Genomic DNA, 16,808 nt, shown 5'->3' with positions numbered 1-16,808 from the left:
CTGCATTTTTCAAATCTCTTACCGAGCGTTTCTCATGCATATGATGTTTGCAGCACTATGCGCTCTTATTTGAAGACTGTTTTCAGAAGTCATTATTGAACTATAGGATAAAAAGGTATAAGCATAATTACGTGTTAAAGAGAATAAATATGTTCTGCTAGATAGTTAACCAGGTGAGGTTAAACAAGATAAGATGAATTCTGGTCTTTTTAGAAAACTGACAGTCTTCATTTTAAGCTACAATGTAAAGTGCTTTATCCTGAGATTAGGTATTGTGGCAGAGCTAAAACTGCCTTTTTCCCCTAACCGTGCCAGAATACAACCTCCTTTTCTTTTTTGCGCTAACAAGACTGCTTTACCACCACAGCCCACTCTAAGTAATTAAATCAATCCTTTGTACTTACCGTATTCTCCTCTAGTGACGGTACTAGATCTGATTATATGCTTCATGCATATTCAAAGTACGGCACTGACAGCTCTTTAATGAGCTCTTACTTAATCAGTACGAACAATGTTCATCTTGTTCTTTTTTTCCTCATACATTAGAGCTAGGAACAGTTGGGGAAAAAATGAAACATCCAGCATTCATTTGAAAAATATATTGTACTTTGAAAAGTGTCTAAGCTGGGGAAGTTGCATTCTGCCCTTTAAAAGTCTGATGGACAAATTGGATTACTAGTATTGGATTAAATAACAAATGGTTAGAGGAGAAATGAGAAAAGCTCACTGTGATCACAGGCTTTAATATTTTTTGTTACTTATAAAGCTGAAGGGGTCTTTAACCAGTTATTAAAGTCAGGATTAATTTGTAATGGTCCAACTTACTAGCTTTAAAAGGGTTTTGTTGTTGTTGTTGTTTTTTATTGGAAACAATAGTGTAATGCATGTATTAGGGAAAAAAAATTAAGATCTGTGGGTTATTTATAGTTTTTCATCGTCTTGTACTCACTCAGATAAAGGTTTTGCGTGCGTGGGATTGATTTGTTCTCAAACATGTTTTTCGCTTCATTTAAATAATCAACAGTATTTTTTTTCCCAAGAACAACACGGATATTTTTCCAATTTTAATTTTCAAGCAATTATAGCAAGTCAATTAAATACTTGTTTTACACTTGGAAAGTGGAAACAAAAACAACGCCACCAGCAGCAGGGTTTTACAGAGTGAAACTGTGAAATTGTGTTTAAGAAAGGCTTTTTCTGATTTTTTTTTATTTAGAAATTGTAAGTGTGAATTCAGCTCGCAATATCACTGCAGTAATAACACTCAGTTTTTCTTTGTTGGAAGTGTTTCACATGCTTCTGTCCACCAAGGGAAAAAAAAATGAAGTAATGCTCTAATGGCAGTGTATTTGCTGAAAAGATTTATTTAAATTTCTTATATTTGGGAGTTCATCTTTATTTTGCTTGCCTGGGAAGAATCTGTTTCAGCTGCATGCACAAGAATTTAAAAGCTGACGGTCAACAAATAAAATATCAGCATTGACTGCTATTAATATTGCACACATGTGTCATTTCACTGATCAAAAAGGCCTTCGCCAGGGTACAATTGGCCTTTTTCCAAATTGCAAGCTTTTTCTCAGCTTTTTCTTTTTTACTCTTTCTTCTTTTGTTGCTGCCCGGGGATTTGTGCCTATCACAGCCAATATCACATGACTGGTGTCAGGGCATCACATGGGTCCAAAGTGAATACAAAAACAGATTAAAAATTCTGTAAAAACAATCAAGACTTTGTTAACTCACTTTTAGACCAGCCTATTCTATGGATATTGCATGTGCTTCAGTGTCAGCGTGGAAATATCAGAATAGGCACCTGTTCAGATCTGACTCGACAGCTCTAAGCTTTACCTACATCTTTTCTCGTTATGTGTTGCAACTAACTTTATTTAGGAGGAAAGCATTAACAGAAAAAGTTTATATCTTAAGTTTATCTTCTTACCCTGAGATTGCATAGCATGAAATTCAGGTTCAGATCCACTGTTGAGTCAAACTCCTCTGAAACATTCCTGTCTCTCATTTCTTTTTCAAGGCTTACAAAATGAAATGCAGTAAGAGCTTGTATTTAGAATGGCATCTTTTACCCAGAGGTCCCAGACCTACCCAGAACCAACAAATTTAGTGTCATAAATTGATTAAAATGTTGCTATAGCCACGTATGTCTGGTTGTGAGAAACTTTTTTAATGAGCAGTGCAGTAAGCTCATACGTCACAGATTAAACTGATCATTTTGCAAGGGAAAAAAGGCCATCTATCCCCTTTTTCTTGCCCTCTCCCTCAAATAAATTCCAGCTACTTGGTGCATTTCAATGAAAGCTTGCTAATATCGATTGTCATCTGCTTCTAAAAGCAGAAGCTGTTAGATGAACCAGTACAGCAACACCTTTGATCTGTAACTTAACGGCAAAGTGTACCTATAAGTTTTAATCCTCTTTGGGGGAGTGCTGAACTGCTAAATATTATTGTAAATGCCATGGTGTAATATTTTCTGCACAAATCCAGAAGCAGAGGTTCATGCATTTGTGAAGCATTTCTACTTGACAAATTTCTTCCTTTATTGCTCCATCACCCAGGAGCTGGACCCTGCTGCTTCTGCTTGGAAAAAGGCTGCACAGCCATCCCCACTTTAGGATGCTCTGTCCTCCCCATCTCGCCACTAGCAAATTGTATGCCCTAAAAGCACCCTTCCAAGGAACAGTTTCATCAGCCTGGAGCTTCCCAGTTGCTACGTGGATAGGAGGGCATGTCTCATGACAGAAAGAAGAGCATACCAAATGGTGGAACTTTTTCTCACTGTGTGGGTCCACCAGCTCTACCAGAAGCTGACCTGCTTCCCTCTTCATCTCCTTCACCCCTTTCCTTGTGTAGATGCATCAAGCCCACAGGCCACAGCAGAGGGAATCAAACTGTTTGGAGAAGGCCAGTGACATTCCCTTGCACGCAGCAGGGTCACAGCCGGGTGAGGAGGTGGCTCTCGGTGCAGATCTGGGCTTGCACACTGCCATGGCAGTGGGGTATGAACGTGCGTGTGGCTGGCACATACATGCAAGCATTTCAAACGCTCCCATCCAGAAAATGAAAGTGTGTTCTTTTAGAGCAAACCATTATTTTTTTCTAGTGTCTTTCCAGCTTCTGGTGCTTCAAATTGCTTCTCTGCAACTAGGGATCCTATGTCTGAAGTTAGTAAGACAGCTTCCCTGAGTGTACAGCACCTTGCATCAGAGATTTCAAAACCCTTTACAACAAACACCAAAGAACTAACTTTTCGCACCCTTGCAGACTAGTATGAGTGATTATCCCCATACTACTACACACAAGGTGCTTAAATGCAGAGATCTGCCCACAGTCTCTTGCTGAAGCAGTGTCAAAACTGGGAGAAGTACTCAGAAGTCCCAGCTCATGGTCCTTTGCCACTATTCCAGATTTCTTCCCAGATTAACTATAACCATAAGAAATGTGTGAGGTTTGTAATTTGATGAGGACTGTATAATTTTTGCTCCTCAGCTCAACCTGAGACACGAGAATGGCAGGTCACTCAGAGATGCAGTCTCCACAAAGGACCTTGATGAGGTTGCTCCTAGTCTCCCAGCTCAGAGAGAGTGAAATTTGGCTAAGCAACCCTGCTGCCTGAAAGGACAGTCAGGAGCCTCCGGATGCTTGTCTCCCTTTCCCCCACGTGGCTGATGGTGTGGGGGTGGTAACATGGAGACCTATAGCGTCTGGCAGAGCATAGTACAGCCTGTAAGGTGGGCTATGGAGGGTCCTGATCCTGCCTGTGAGGCAACAATGGACACAGGCTGGGGAAGGGGATGCTAGTCCATGCATACACATATGGGGACCGTCGGACACCTGCACCCCAAAAGGATTCGTATTTACACAGATGCTCCCTTTGACTGTGGGTGACAAGGAGCAGCTCTTTCCAGCTCATGGTCTGGAAGAGCGGCCATAAGCGCAGAGAAGCTCAGCAGGTGCCTTGGCCGATGGTTCAGCGTTGTCCTCTCTCTGCAGCTCCTTTGATCCCTACCACATCATCCTGATTGCACTGGGTTTGGATGGGTGGGGTGGATCTTGCCCACAAGGATTGTTTTTGTGTTTGGACTAGACATCTTTTACAACAAGGTTTATTTCATTTGGAACATAGCAACAATATAGTTCTTGTGGAAGAATTTAAAAGACACAGTACTTTCTGAAAGGTGTTTATTTAGGTTGAGGTATCAGCATGGTAAAGAACATGAAAACGTACGCTGAATGATGTCTGCTTTTCAAGTTTTATTTATGGAGCAAATAGGGTTGGGCTGCAGGACTTGTAGTCATGTGAAATTTTTGCTATTTGAGCATATGCCTTGTAGTGCTCAATGATATTGCAGACCGATACTCCAAAACATGAATTGAAATATGTAGCTCAGTTTGTGAAATGCCATATAAATAGTGAAATTATTTCGATTGCAGGAAGAAACACAGAAGAAGAAGAAGCTATGATGCAGGAATGGTTCATGCTGGTTAATAAGAAGAATGCCTTAATAAGACGAATGAACCAACTTTCTCTCCTGTAAGTATGGATGGATACATGTACTTACAAAAGGATGATTTGCTGGGATATTTACCTAGCAGACAGATGCAAAACTTTTTTGGTTTCTTCCCATTAGACTTCAAAAATGTTCCCTTGAAAGTCAGTAGCATGGATGATTTGTGGAACACATCGAGTAACTTGTTTTTCTCATATTTCAGACTTGAAAATTAGAAGCGTGCAATGACACAAGATTAGCCAGAGCTGTGAAAAAAAAAAAAAAAAAGAAAAGAAAGAAAAATCAAATAAATATTAAGCAGAGTTACATTTTCCAAGGCCCAACAGTAGAATAAAATTACATTTTAGAACTGCACAAACAGATTTGGATTGTGCCAGGTGAGGACTATTCAGAGAGAGCAAAATTTGAGTCACTACCTGCTTCCTAGGAATCCTCAATCCCATCGCTAGTTCAGCAGCAGCGGACTGCTGAAAGGATGTTAGTGAATCAGTCACGGGGCGATGACACCACTGATACTGCAACGTAAGGACAAATAAACTTTTTCCACTAGCACTGGCAAGGAAGGGAGAAGATGCTGCTCATTTTCAGAGGCATTCTGCCCTCAGCGCTTCTTTCCGACTTCTTTCAGTCTGAATATATTTCTTTCAGTAATGCCACCTAGTGTAGATGTCTGCATACTTCCCTGGGAAGAGCCTGTGCTCACGAATTTCTGGCCGTGTCTGAACTTGACAGAAGATTCTACCTTCAAAATATTAAGCTTTCTAATCCTGTGTCTAATTTTCTTTATTCATTAGGGCAGAATGTATATAGAACAATACTTCCAGTATCATATTATCTTGGTGAATAGGCTGATGCTGGAATTTGTTCATTAGATCCAGAGGAATATTTTATACTTAGGACATTCCACAACAGCCGCTCCAAAGATGAATCTGAAATAATTATGTCCTGTAGCACAATAGAGTTAAACTAACAGAATTAAAGCCAACATTCTAGAAAATGAAAAGTCCCTGGTACTGAATATACCACCTGAGTGAGGTTTTAAGTTTGTGTATCATTTGTTTGGAGTAGCTTAAAGTTAAAGAGAAAAGTCCTAAAATCAATGTAAGTTAAAGGTTCTTTTAAGTGTTTAATGATTTAGTAATTAACATATTGATGAACTTTTGCAACTTGCCTAGGGAAAAAGAACATGACCTAGAAAGGCGCTACGAACTGTTGAACCGGGAGCTAAGAGCAATGCTTGCTATTGAAGGTAAGAGAAATGCTGGGTACCGAGGGAAGGAAAATGCTTCCTGCCTTAAAGTACCAAACATGGAGGCTTTTCTGAAGTTAAGAATTAATCCTGATGTTCACATAATTTCAAGTGCTAGCACACAGCAAATACACTGGGGCTGTGAGCCCATTCTTAAGTTTCATTCGGAAAAAAAAAAAAAGAAGTCCAAGATACGGGACAAAGAAATGTGGTCTCCTTCGAATAAACATTGAAAAAAGTGATGGGGAGGTGAAGAATATTTGTCCGGGGTTTATTATTTTTTGTTGCAGTAATTCTCTCTGGGCTTTTCTGTGGCATCGCGCTGCTTTGGGTGCTGCAGAAAACGGAAAGGGTGACCCACCGAAGGGAGCCTTCTTCCATTTAGCGTTTCAGATCTAGTTTACAACAGTATCTCACTGCGGGGGAAAAAAAAAAAAGTCTCAGCAGTTTTGATGGTAAAATACTACATTTGCCAAGTAAATATTTCATCACAAGCAGCACTGGGATTAGTGAGATCCTTTGCACAGATTTTCTCCCTCCTCTGCAACTCTCCCAAGTTTAGTCACCTTACCTGAGTGAAAACTCATGGGAAGATTGACACACGGGATAAATGAAACAATTGCATCCTTTCCGTAGGGCTTTCAAGTGAATTGTACAATAATCCTGGGGATGATTCATAATAAAAAATAAACATCCAGATAGCTTAAACCATTGCTTGCATTATTTTCTTATTTAAATATCTTAAGTGTTTTCTAACGCTGCACCGCTTATACCTCTCAGTCACAAATGCTGTCTTATAGTTCAAAGATGTTTGCTTAAAAGTTAATCCTTTGGGCTCTGTAAAATGGACCTTTTGTCTAATCAATGCAAATTGATTTTGCTATTCTGTATTGACCTCTCAACCCTTTGACTGTCCATGGTAATTTCTTTCTTCACCTGATAAGGTACCTGATCCATAATAAATCAATTCTAATTAGTTTGGAGACTTCACTGGTAGCATAAGTTTGTAGGAAAAAAGCAGCAGGTTTCAGGTAGCTTTTTCATATCTCTCCATCTGTGGTTATATTTTTTGCATAAGACTGTGTTCACTATATTCTTGGATAAACTTGAGTCATGAATATATCCATTGCTTTCTGCAAAGGCAAGCCAAATTAATTGGGAATCAAATATTTAAAACATAAATACTCTAAAACCAGAGAGGAGCTAAGAGAAGTTGGATTGAAATCCGGAATTTCAATGTTTAATTGCCTCTTATCTGTTTTACTGTTTTGGAACGTCCTAGCAGCAGCCTTTGAATGTCTAGCAGCCTGTGCCATTCACATGTTGAGTTGAGCAAAAATCTGTCCTTTTTAAATTTCCTTTTTCTAAGTTCGGCGAGAGATGCCAAAACCCTCTTTTTTTTTTTTCTTTTTTGGGGAGCGGGTGTTTTTATTCTGCTGGTGATACAGTAAACGGGGCTTTAGAGAGAAAACTTAAGTGCTGGAGAATTTCGGTTTTGTTTTTTATTTATACAACATAGTCTGCGTTCAGCATTTTAACTCTCAGTTAAATTATTAGTCTGTGAGAAGTTTTAGCAGCTATCTGCTTTTACTTAAAAAACATATTAAAGGAGAAACTCTCCCAAGGAAATGCCTGTGAAAAGTCAAAATACACGTCTGTAACACCTCGCTCTCGATGTGTGCATGAGTGCTGTGTTACTTTCTGTGTCCGACATACACTGGGGTGCAAAGATGCACTTTTAGGACGCACCAGTAAAACCACACCATTTATATGTAATGTGATTTCCCTGAAGCAGGGCTGCCCGAATAGCTCGGCACTGTCTGTTCCGAGGCCATTTAGCCGATTGCTAATGAGCACTTGGGCTCCGTGAAAGAGTTGAAAAGACAGATCTCACACCAGCACCAATTCCAAACCTGAAATATATAGGCAGTAAAATATATATATATATATGCATATATATATAAAATATAACAGGACAGGACTGGTTTGTTTGTCTAATAGAAAGGCAGAACACAGCAACCCAAACTGGAACTTAAAAAAACAAAAAGTCTTTGAAAGGTGATAATTACTGTTTTGGTAAATTGCTTTAACTCTTCCACGCGTGACTGTGCCGTTTAAAAATCTATCAACCAATTTACTTAGCTAGTTGATGACAAGGAAGGGGGGGGGAGGTGGGGAAAAAAAAAGAGAGAGAGCCTTGCAAAAGGTAACAGCCTGCTGATTGCAGATAAAGGCGGTGTATTGGCGGCCGGCCCGCTTGCCTGCGCAGGCAGCGTGTGGGCAGCGCTGCCGTCTGGAGGTGCTGACCGTTCCGATGCTCAGTGATGTGGAGATGGTGTCCTCTTAGCCAGCCACTAAAATGGAGGCATACGCAGCTGAATAGCCTTTTGGAGAGTTCCGGCACTTCACGCGGAACACATGAATGACTGAGGATGGTAAAAAAAAGGCATACTTTTTTCTTCCTCCCCCCGTTTAGCCGTAGAGATAAGGAAGAGGTAACGCGCTGCCTTCTGCTAGCTAGAAAGTGTTCCTCTCTTCCCGCTGCCGAGACTGCTCCGAACAAGAAAGGCCTGACATCCTTGCCTAATAGGCCAAAGAAAATATAGGTTACGGGGTTTGTTTTAAGCTGCACACACGGGAAGGCGCTCTGGCTGTCTGCTCGGGAGCAGGCCGGCTCGTGTGAGCAAGGTGCTGCCTTTCAGAGCCTGATTTTTGCCACACAGTGGCCGAGTGGCAGGATGCCTTTCTTTCAGCTACGTTTCCTTTTGCTCCTTTCTATTTTTTTTTTCATTCGAGATTTAATGCCTCCTTAGAAAAGATAAGTTCATTTTTGCACACCTTGGGGTGGTGTGTTCATTTTCTGCCCAAGAAATGGATCTTCTTTTGGATTTTGTACATCTTGATTTATTCTTGGCTTATAGTTTGAAGTGGGTGCTCTTCTAAAAGGATTTATGCATAGGTTCACTATTTTTGTAGTTATGGTTTATATGATAAGCTTTTTATATTTAAAATCAATATGTAATCCTGTGGAGGAGCTTATCCTCTAAAACCCCATTTGTAAATCTATTTTAGCTTTGTTACACCGCACAGCCACAGTATTCCATAGATTGATTAGGTTCAGCAGCAGAATCCTATCAAATGGCCTGCTCTGATGATGATGCAAACTCTTTCAGGATTGCTAGTTGACTGGAACTAAAGATAAGACCTAACTGCAATCCCCCAATGTGCTCTTTACAAAACTAGTGTTAATTTTCATCAAAGTGCCGGGCTTATTTATTATAGTGACGAGGTTGAAGGTTTTACTACAAGAACTTTCGACCATTTCTATTAAAGCATTTCTATGGGAACCGGCTGCCTGTTTGCTGAAAGTAATTATCAGTTGAAGCAGTGCAGGGGGGGAAAGACAATATGAAGTCAATGAAAATGAATAATTGAAAACATTTCTACTTTAACGTGAACTTAGCAAACTCTGTCATTTTAAACTGCCTGTCTTGAGCAGTGGCATGGGGGGCTTTACCTTTCAACACTTTTAGCTCATATACTGCCTCAGAGCTTAATCCTATTTTTGTCCGGAGTGTAGCTTTTATAACAGTATTATTCTGAAATCTTCAAATTAATCACAGCCCATATTGTGGCTTCCCAGAGCTGCAGTCAGCCTGAGTAACTATATGTGACAGGTGTTATAGGTAATCCTAGCTTAAAAGGCACAACAGGTAGGAGTCAAACTTGAACACAGTTGCTTTTTTAAACATAGGGATGCTTCCTGAAACTGCTGCCTGGCAGTATTTTTTTGGATAGAACAAAACTGCAATGTAATAACATATACAATGTTATTTAAATACTTTGTACTGGTTCCTCTTGTAACCAATTACTACTTTACTATATTTCGGGGCGGGGGGGGGCAGTCAGACTCCTTTTCTAGGGAACAAAGTAAAAATGCAAGGAAATATTCCTGCCAGCAAGTTTTCTTGTGGCATATTTCAAACACTAATAATAAGAAAACACAGAAACAAAAAAAACAAAACAAAACACCGGTTTTGTTCCATGAAGTCCTAATATGATGTTATTTACCCTAAAAGGCCTATAAGATGGGGCAACAATAACTAAAGGTTGTAGAAAGAGACTTAACAGAGAAAAACAGCAGTGAAGGACTGAGCGAAAGCTGTGCCGAAATATTTTGACTGATGTTTGCTGTTTCAAAAGCTAAAATTGCTGCTGGAACTGGAGAAGTAGGGGATAAAGGATGGGGGGGAAGCTTTAAAAATAAGAGCTTTTCAACTAAGTGAAAACCATCAAAACTGCAAAAAAAATTGAGTCCAGGTAGAGATGGGGTTTCTCAAGCTCCTTTTTATCTAGAACTTCATGTGCCCACATGTGCTGGGGGAGACCGAGTCTCAGCACAATATCAGCAGAAGCAGGGAGAAAGTTAACCTGAAAGTTGGGGGACACGTCTAGGGAGAGGAAACACCCATGAAATTCTCTGACACGTCTCTCTCCTTTTCTGCCCGGCTCACTGCTGCTGCCCCTCGCAAGCCGGGTTTGTCCCTTCGCAAGACAGGTTTGTCATGCTGAGATTGCATTGCACATGCAGTGGCTTTACTTCTGTGGGTAAAACTCTCCAATTTTGGGAAGCTCTGACTTGCAGAGGTGCAGAGTGGTGTGTTTTAAACGGGTGGAACTGAAGGAACCCTCCCCAAAAGGAGCAAAAGGGCAAGCAGCAGTGGAAATCGAGAGACCGCATTGAATATTCGCATCTAAAAGGCTGCTACCTAAATTCAAGCAGCTTTGTGGCAGGAGAAATGGCTTAGATTACCAGTAATTTTGGCAGGTAGCTTCAATTCTAGTTTGTGTACACCTGGAAAATTATTTCCTTAACAATGATGGAGGGGAAGCAATGCACTTGACAAAGAAAGAGAAAAATGAAGGAGAAAAAGAACAAGAAAAACTCCTGGGAAGTTTGGGCAGTGGCCCACCAGACCAAATCCCTCCCCACTTGGGAAACGCCACCGTGCATGTTTGCCTCTCGGGAGCGTGTCTGCACACACATGTCGCCGTGGGTTTTCCCTGCACGTGTGGACCCCGAATCCACTCATGAGCCCATGTGCCCAGGCAGAAGGCGAGGGCGCGATAAAAGTGGTTACACATTCCTGCCTTTCTGCCGCTCTCCCAACCTTCATTGCATGATGATGCATCTAATTTTTAATTTGTAAATACAAGGCTGAATTCCCTCTAGCACCACTTGCTTTCATAAAGCTTCTGAGCAGTTTACTGTCTTGAATAAATTTGGCTTTGGAGGGGGGTCAGGGGGATTTGAACCACCACATTCTTGCGAGGTTTGTGAAGATTCACATGGTAACCGGTGGTGAGCATTGTTCGGGTTATCTGAATAAGCACCAGCCATGTGAGTTTTAACATGATCGCCCAGGGCAATGGAGAGCGCAGGGAGAAAGCCAAAAGGACTGCACCCTTTCTCCCCTACGCCTTCGGGAAGCGCGGCCGGGGAGGAGGAGGAGGAAGAGGAGGAGGACACCGCCGAGCCGGTGGCGATGGCTTCTCCCGGTGGTTTTTTTTTTTGGAGCCGGTGTCCTCTTTCCCTCCCGCTCCTCATTTGTCCTGCTATCTCCCTCATCATCTACTGCTCCCGCTTTTCATTGTTTACCTTCTTAATGAGGGAGGCGGGGAGGGCTGGGGCTTGACTGACAGCGACAAGCCCTTACGGTCTGGCTGGAGAGCCGGAGGCTGCGGGCCGGCCCCGGGGGGCTGCGGCGGACGGGGCCGGGGGCTCCGCCGGGCCGGGGAGCGGCGAGAGAAAAATCCCTTTGGGAAAAGCGGGGCGGCCCCGTCCTGAGCTGCCTGCCAGCGCCGGGGGTGAAGGGGCCCCGCGATAATATGTAGCAAGTGTATTTTTACTTCAAAGAGGAAAATGCTAATTACCTGATACCTGCTTTTAAAATTACTGCGAAGCATATGGTGCCCAGTGTGAGATTCCTCCAGCTGCTAAGAGCGAGCGAGGAATTAGCAAAGAAGAGCCGGGTTGTAGGAAAATGGGCTTTCCTCATAGAAGGGGAAAACTTGTTAAATGTCGTTGCCCATCCAGGAAACAAGTTCGTGGGGAAAAAAACAAACAAAAAACAAACAACGAAACGACCCAAAGTCTCTGTTGAGCTCCCCCAAGCCAGGTGGGCAGGAAGATAAAAGGCTGGCGGGCTGCGCTTGTCCCCGCGGTAGCTCCCGCTGAGGAGAGCGGCAGTGGGCCGGGTTGGGCCAGGTTGTGCCGAACCGGGCTGTACTGGGCTCTGCCGAGCTGGGCCGGGCTTTGCCGGACCGCGCTCCCCGCCGCAGCAGCCCCGGTCCCGCCGCGGCCGGTTGCGCCCCGGCGGTGGCGGCCGCGGCGTCTCAGCGCTGGTTTTGTTTTGGTTTTCTCTGGCAGACTGGCAGAAGACCGAGGCGCAGAAGAGGCGAGAGCAGCTTTTGCTGGACGAACTCGTTATTCTCGTTAACAAACGGGACGCGCTGGTCAGGGACCTGGACGCCCAGGAGAAGCAGTGAGTCGGGTGGATGGGGGGGTGGCCCCCACGGAAAGTTTGGGCCAAGTCCGTGAGCGCCGTGGCTGTGGCGAGCTCGGCGCAGCCGCGCATCCTGCGCAGCCCCTCACCGCACTTCCCGCCACCTCTCTCCGCAGGGCCGAGGAAGAAGACGAGCATTTGGAGAGGACCCTCGAGCAAAACAAAGGCAAGATGGCCAAGAAGGAAGAGAAATGCGTCCTCCAGTGAGCGGACCTCCAGCAGCCGTGGCAAAATCGCAGCGCGGCTCTTTCTTACGTTTTTAAAATGCCAACGTAACTGGGAAAAAAATGTTTTGGAAAAAAAAAAAAATTAAACTTTTTTCCATTTCTTAGGCCAGATATAATCTGTGCCGGGCCCCGCTCCATTGTTTTTTGGTTTCCATTCAAGCGAACTAGCATTGTACCATGGTTTCCTTGTGGGCTCAGCTCTCCTGCCGAAAGGGTTTGAAATGAAATCACCGAGACCTCGGCTGTGCAGGTGATGCCGGAGATGTGCGGAAGAAGCAGAAGAAATAAAGTCTGTCCTGGTTTCTTTAGCTGGAGGAGGGCTGAGTTTTGAAATAAATACGTTTTTGTCGTAATAGGATTAGAGAAGGGGATATAGGAAAAAAAAAACATTGGGAATGGTTTCATCTAGTCCTGCCATATGTACTACTTAATAAGCTACCTACATTTTATAGTTAGGTCAGATCCACCCCAGTTATTATTAAAAATGTGCTGTATTTACGAGTGTTTTATTTCAGCAGTTTTCCATTTTCCCTGGAGTAGAGCTGAGCTGCTCTGGTTTGGTCGGGGGGTTTCTCGGGGCATAAAGCCCAGGGAGCGGCTGCGAGTGGGGCGGCCCGGGGCAGCGCGTCTCTTCCCACCCGCGTCCCCCCGCGGGCCCGGGCCGCGCCACCGCTCCGTGTTATTTATTGCGCCCGGGCCGCGTCCCCTTCCGCACCCCGCCACCCCACCCCGTTCGTGTGCCCCCACGCGTGTCCCGCGCTCGCATTGTCCCTTCGTGGAGCTCGTCTCGTTTATTTATTACAATACCAAGTCATATATAAAATTTTCAATAAAAGCCGAATCTTTCTTACCGTAACTGCCGCTTTCCTCTTTACCTGGGAAACTCCCTCCATCCCTCCCTCCGCCGGCCGGGGAGGGGGTCCGGGGACCGGGAAGGGCCCGACCCCGCGGGGGCCAGCGGGACTCGGCCGCCCCATGCCGTCCCGGCCGCCGCGGCTTCGCCGAACGCAACGAAACCCACCAGAGGGAAAAGTTTTTCGTTTGTTTTTAATCAAAAGCAAGTCGGGGAGAGGGAGGCAAAACTTTTCCTTGCGGGGCCGATGCCGGCCGCCGGCCGGCGCGGGGAACGCGAGGCCAAAGCTCCGCTGCGGCCGCGGCGGTGCAAGGAGCGCACACGCGGGGACTTGAGCGGGCGGCGGAGCCGGAGGGAGCCCAAACCCCGCGGGGAGGCGGCTGCCGTCCCGGGAGAGACACCCCCCCCCACGGCATCGGCGGCAGCTCTGGGTGCAACTGCGACCTGCTCCCCGCCGTGACCTCCCGCTACCACCAGAAAAATATTCCCCCGTGAAGGAAGGAAGCGCCCGGCCTTGTGCGAGTGGGCGCCGATGCCCAGTGCCGGGGGCTGGGGGATGCCCCGGTGCCCGTCGGTGGGTTTGGTCCCTTGCGAATTTGGGGAGGATGCGCGGAGCGCCCCGCCGCCGGGAGGGAAGGCGCGGCGGAAAGTCGGCTCCGCCGTGACCCTCTGCCCTCCCCTCCAAGATACAGGGGCCGGGAAATGGGGGGACACACGCTCCGAGTGTTCCGCTGCCGCGGAAGGTAGCGGAGGCTCAGGAGGGGAGAGGGCGGCAAAGCCAACGGCGCTGCCTACCCGGCTGGACAGCGGGAGTTGCTGAGCCCCGAAGCTTGGGGCTGCCCCGAGGAGCGAGGAGGCCGCGAGTGCGGGCGGACTCCCCCCACCCCGTGGGCTGGTGCTTGTCTGTCTTTTAATTCGAAAGAAGTAACTCAGCCCCTGGGCTGCGGGAAAAATAAGCGGGTCCCATTCCCTACGGCCCCCAGCCCAGAAACCGGCCGCAAGAGCCCCCCCGCCCCGTGGCCAGCCCGAGCTGCCCGAGCTGCCTCTGCCCTTCCTCGTCGGCAGGGCCGGGGGGACGCGCGGCCCAGCCCCCTGCCCGCCCGCAGCCTCCGCCCGGCCGCCGACCTTACCTGGGCGCAGCGGGGAGGGTGCACGCTCCGTCCGGCAGAGGGAAAGGGGGGTCGGGGGGGCCGGGACCGTCAGCCCGGGGGGCGGCGAGCCCTGCGCCCGCCCTGCCCGCAGCCCCTCGCCGACCCTGCGGGGAGGCGCCCGCAATTGGGGACTGGGCAACCGCGGTGGTTGCGGGGAGCGTTGCGGAGGTACACATAACCCCCCGGTGTGGGGGGCGGCTGCTGCCCGCCAGGACCGGGGCTGCCCCGGCGGGGGGAAGTGATGAGAAGGCGGCGGGGCCGGGGAAACGCAAAGCGGCCCAGGAACTGCCCCGGCGGGATCGGGGCAAATCGCGAGGGGAAGGGGAGCTGAAAACGGGGGGAACTGCCCCCCCCAACCCTTCCTTCTCCCTCTTCCTCCTCTATTCGCTTTTTGTGAATGGGCCGCGGCGCCTTTGTTGCGGGGCGAAGTGCCCGTGTCGCTGACTTTTGCGGGCGAGCGGAGGAGCTTGTAAAGCTCCTCGTCTCTCCCCATCTCGGCCCATCGTCTCCCTCCCGGCCGGATCAGACGGTTCACTTCTCGCCCGGGAAAACGAGAGGAAAAGAAGAAAAATAAAACAACATGGGGGAGAAAGAAAACTGCGCTTTGGTCGGGGCCGGCGGGCAGTGCCTTTGAACATTAGCTCGCTTTCAGCTCCAACTGCAATTAGAGGGAGTTGATTTGAGGAGACCAACAAAAGCCGCGCACCGGAGCCCTCGTTAGAGGTCCGGGACCGCTCCGCTGCCTGCGCGGCTGGAGCGCCCCGCTCCGCGCCCCCCACGCACCGACCCCGCCGCTCCGCGCCTGCCCCGCGCCGCTCCGCTTTTGCCGCCGCTGCGGGCAACGAGTCGGGCTGCGCGGAGCGGTGCGGAGCGGCGCGGACGGGTGGGTCTCGTTCTCCCCCCCGCACCCGTCTCTCTGCCGCCCCCGGGCCGCTCCCCGCGGCGCGGTGCAGCCCCTGAATTCAGGACACGCGGGGAAAGGTGCGGCCGCTGCTTTTTAATTATTTTAAAGCACAAAGTTTGGGCGAACCTCCAGACGCCGGGGGGGGGCCGGGACCCCGCCTCCCCCCGCTCCCCACACCGCCTCCCCCCCCAGCAGCGCCCTCCGCGCCGGTGCAGGCAGCAGCCGAAACTTTTCCGCGGTGCTTTCGGCCACGGGGGCACGGAGCGGCTCAGGGCGCTGCCGGGGGACACGGGCAGACTTGCGCGGTCGCAGAGCGGCTACCCTCGCACAACTTCTCTAACGACTCCCACCCCCTATCCCCTCCGCGGAGGTTGCGCGGGTCCCGCGCACCCACCCCTTCCAACGCCTTGCTCCGCCGGCCACTTCTCCAAGCCGCAGGGCCCGGGTCGGGCGCGTCGGCGGCGGGTGCGCGGGGGAGCGCGGAGAGGCGCGGAACGGGGCGGGGGGGGGGCGCGGAGGGAGCCGGCGCCCTGCGCTGCCATTGCCTGGGCGGCTGTCAGTCAGGCGGGGAGCGGCCGGGGATTGGCGCCGGGCTGGTTACGCAGATGCTTTGCGCGCACATACAAGGGTAGGGCCGGGGGTAGGTGATCAATCCTCATCAGGGCCAGGGCTCCATCGCCCCGACAGCGCGGGCCGCTGGCAAGGTAACGCGGGGCGCCCCGACAAGTTGGGGGTCCGCGGTTCGGCTTCGGGCATCGCCCCCCCGGCCCCCTTCCCCAGCCTGCCCCTCACCTGCCTGACCTCCCCCTACTCTTCCCCCCCGCCTTCCGCGCCCCCCGCCCGCTCCCCCCTGCACGCAAGCCCCCGCTACGGCGGTCGCTCCGCAGGTGGCCGCGCAGGTGAGGCGGGCGGGGGCGGCGGGCACCGCGCTCCCCGACGGGGCGGGCGGCGGGACAGAGCGGGCCGGCGGCACCGCACCCGGGGTGCGTATGTGTGTGCAGGGGGTGGGCACGGCCCGGCTGAGGCTGCCCCGGGATTTTCCTCGTTCTGTTTTCTTTTTTTTCCTTTATTTCTCGCTTTCTCCCCTGTCGCCGCCCGGGACGGTCCCGCTCCGCCGTGCTCTTCGGCAAAGTTATGCAACACTGGGTCACGGCGCTGCCGCCCGACCTGCGTCCGGCCCCGGCCTGCCGGGGGCTGCCCGTCTCCCCCACTCCGCGGGACGGGTTGCCCGCGATGCCGCCGGGGGGGGTCCCGGCCTCGGCAGAAGGGGCCGCCCCCGGGGCTCGGCGGGGCCGCCCGGGGTCTCTCCGCCCCTTCCTCCCGTCCGCGTTTATCTGC

At 49.0% G+C, this 16,808-nt stretch overlaps 1 protein-coding gene across 12 annotated transcripts in view; it reads left to right on the top strand.

The window, feature by feature from the left end:
• EHBP1 (EH domain binding protein 1) overlaps positions 1–13,418 on the top strand; it is a 225,715-nt gene extending 212,297 nt beyond the window's left edge. For all 12 annotated transcript variants that reach the window (XM_082048521.1, XM_082048525.1, XM_082048524.1 and 9 more), the window contains 4 exons: positions 4,444–4,543; positions 5,696–5,769; positions 12,200–12,314; positions 12,452–13,418. In XM_082048521.1, coding sequence (XP_081904647.1) covers positions 4,444–4,543; positions 5,696–5,769; positions 12,200–12,314; positions 12,452–12,542 — 380 coding nt within the window. In that variant the 3' untranslated portion in view covers positions 12,543–13,418. The remainder of the gene's footprint in view (positions 1–4,443; positions 4,544–5,695; positions 5,770–12,199; positions 12,315–12,451) is intronic.
• Positions 13,419–16,808: the final 3,390 nt, after the last annotated feature.

This window comes from Streptopelia decaocto (assembly GCF_964273445.1).
Source record: "Streptopelia decaocto genome assembly, chromosome: 3".
Classification (NCBI taxonomy): Eukaryota; Metazoa; Chordata; class Aves; order Columbiformes; family Columbidae; genus Streptopelia; species Streptopelia decaocto.
Note: the sequence above shows the minus strand (reverse complement) of the source record. Positions and strands in the feature narration are given on the sequence as shown.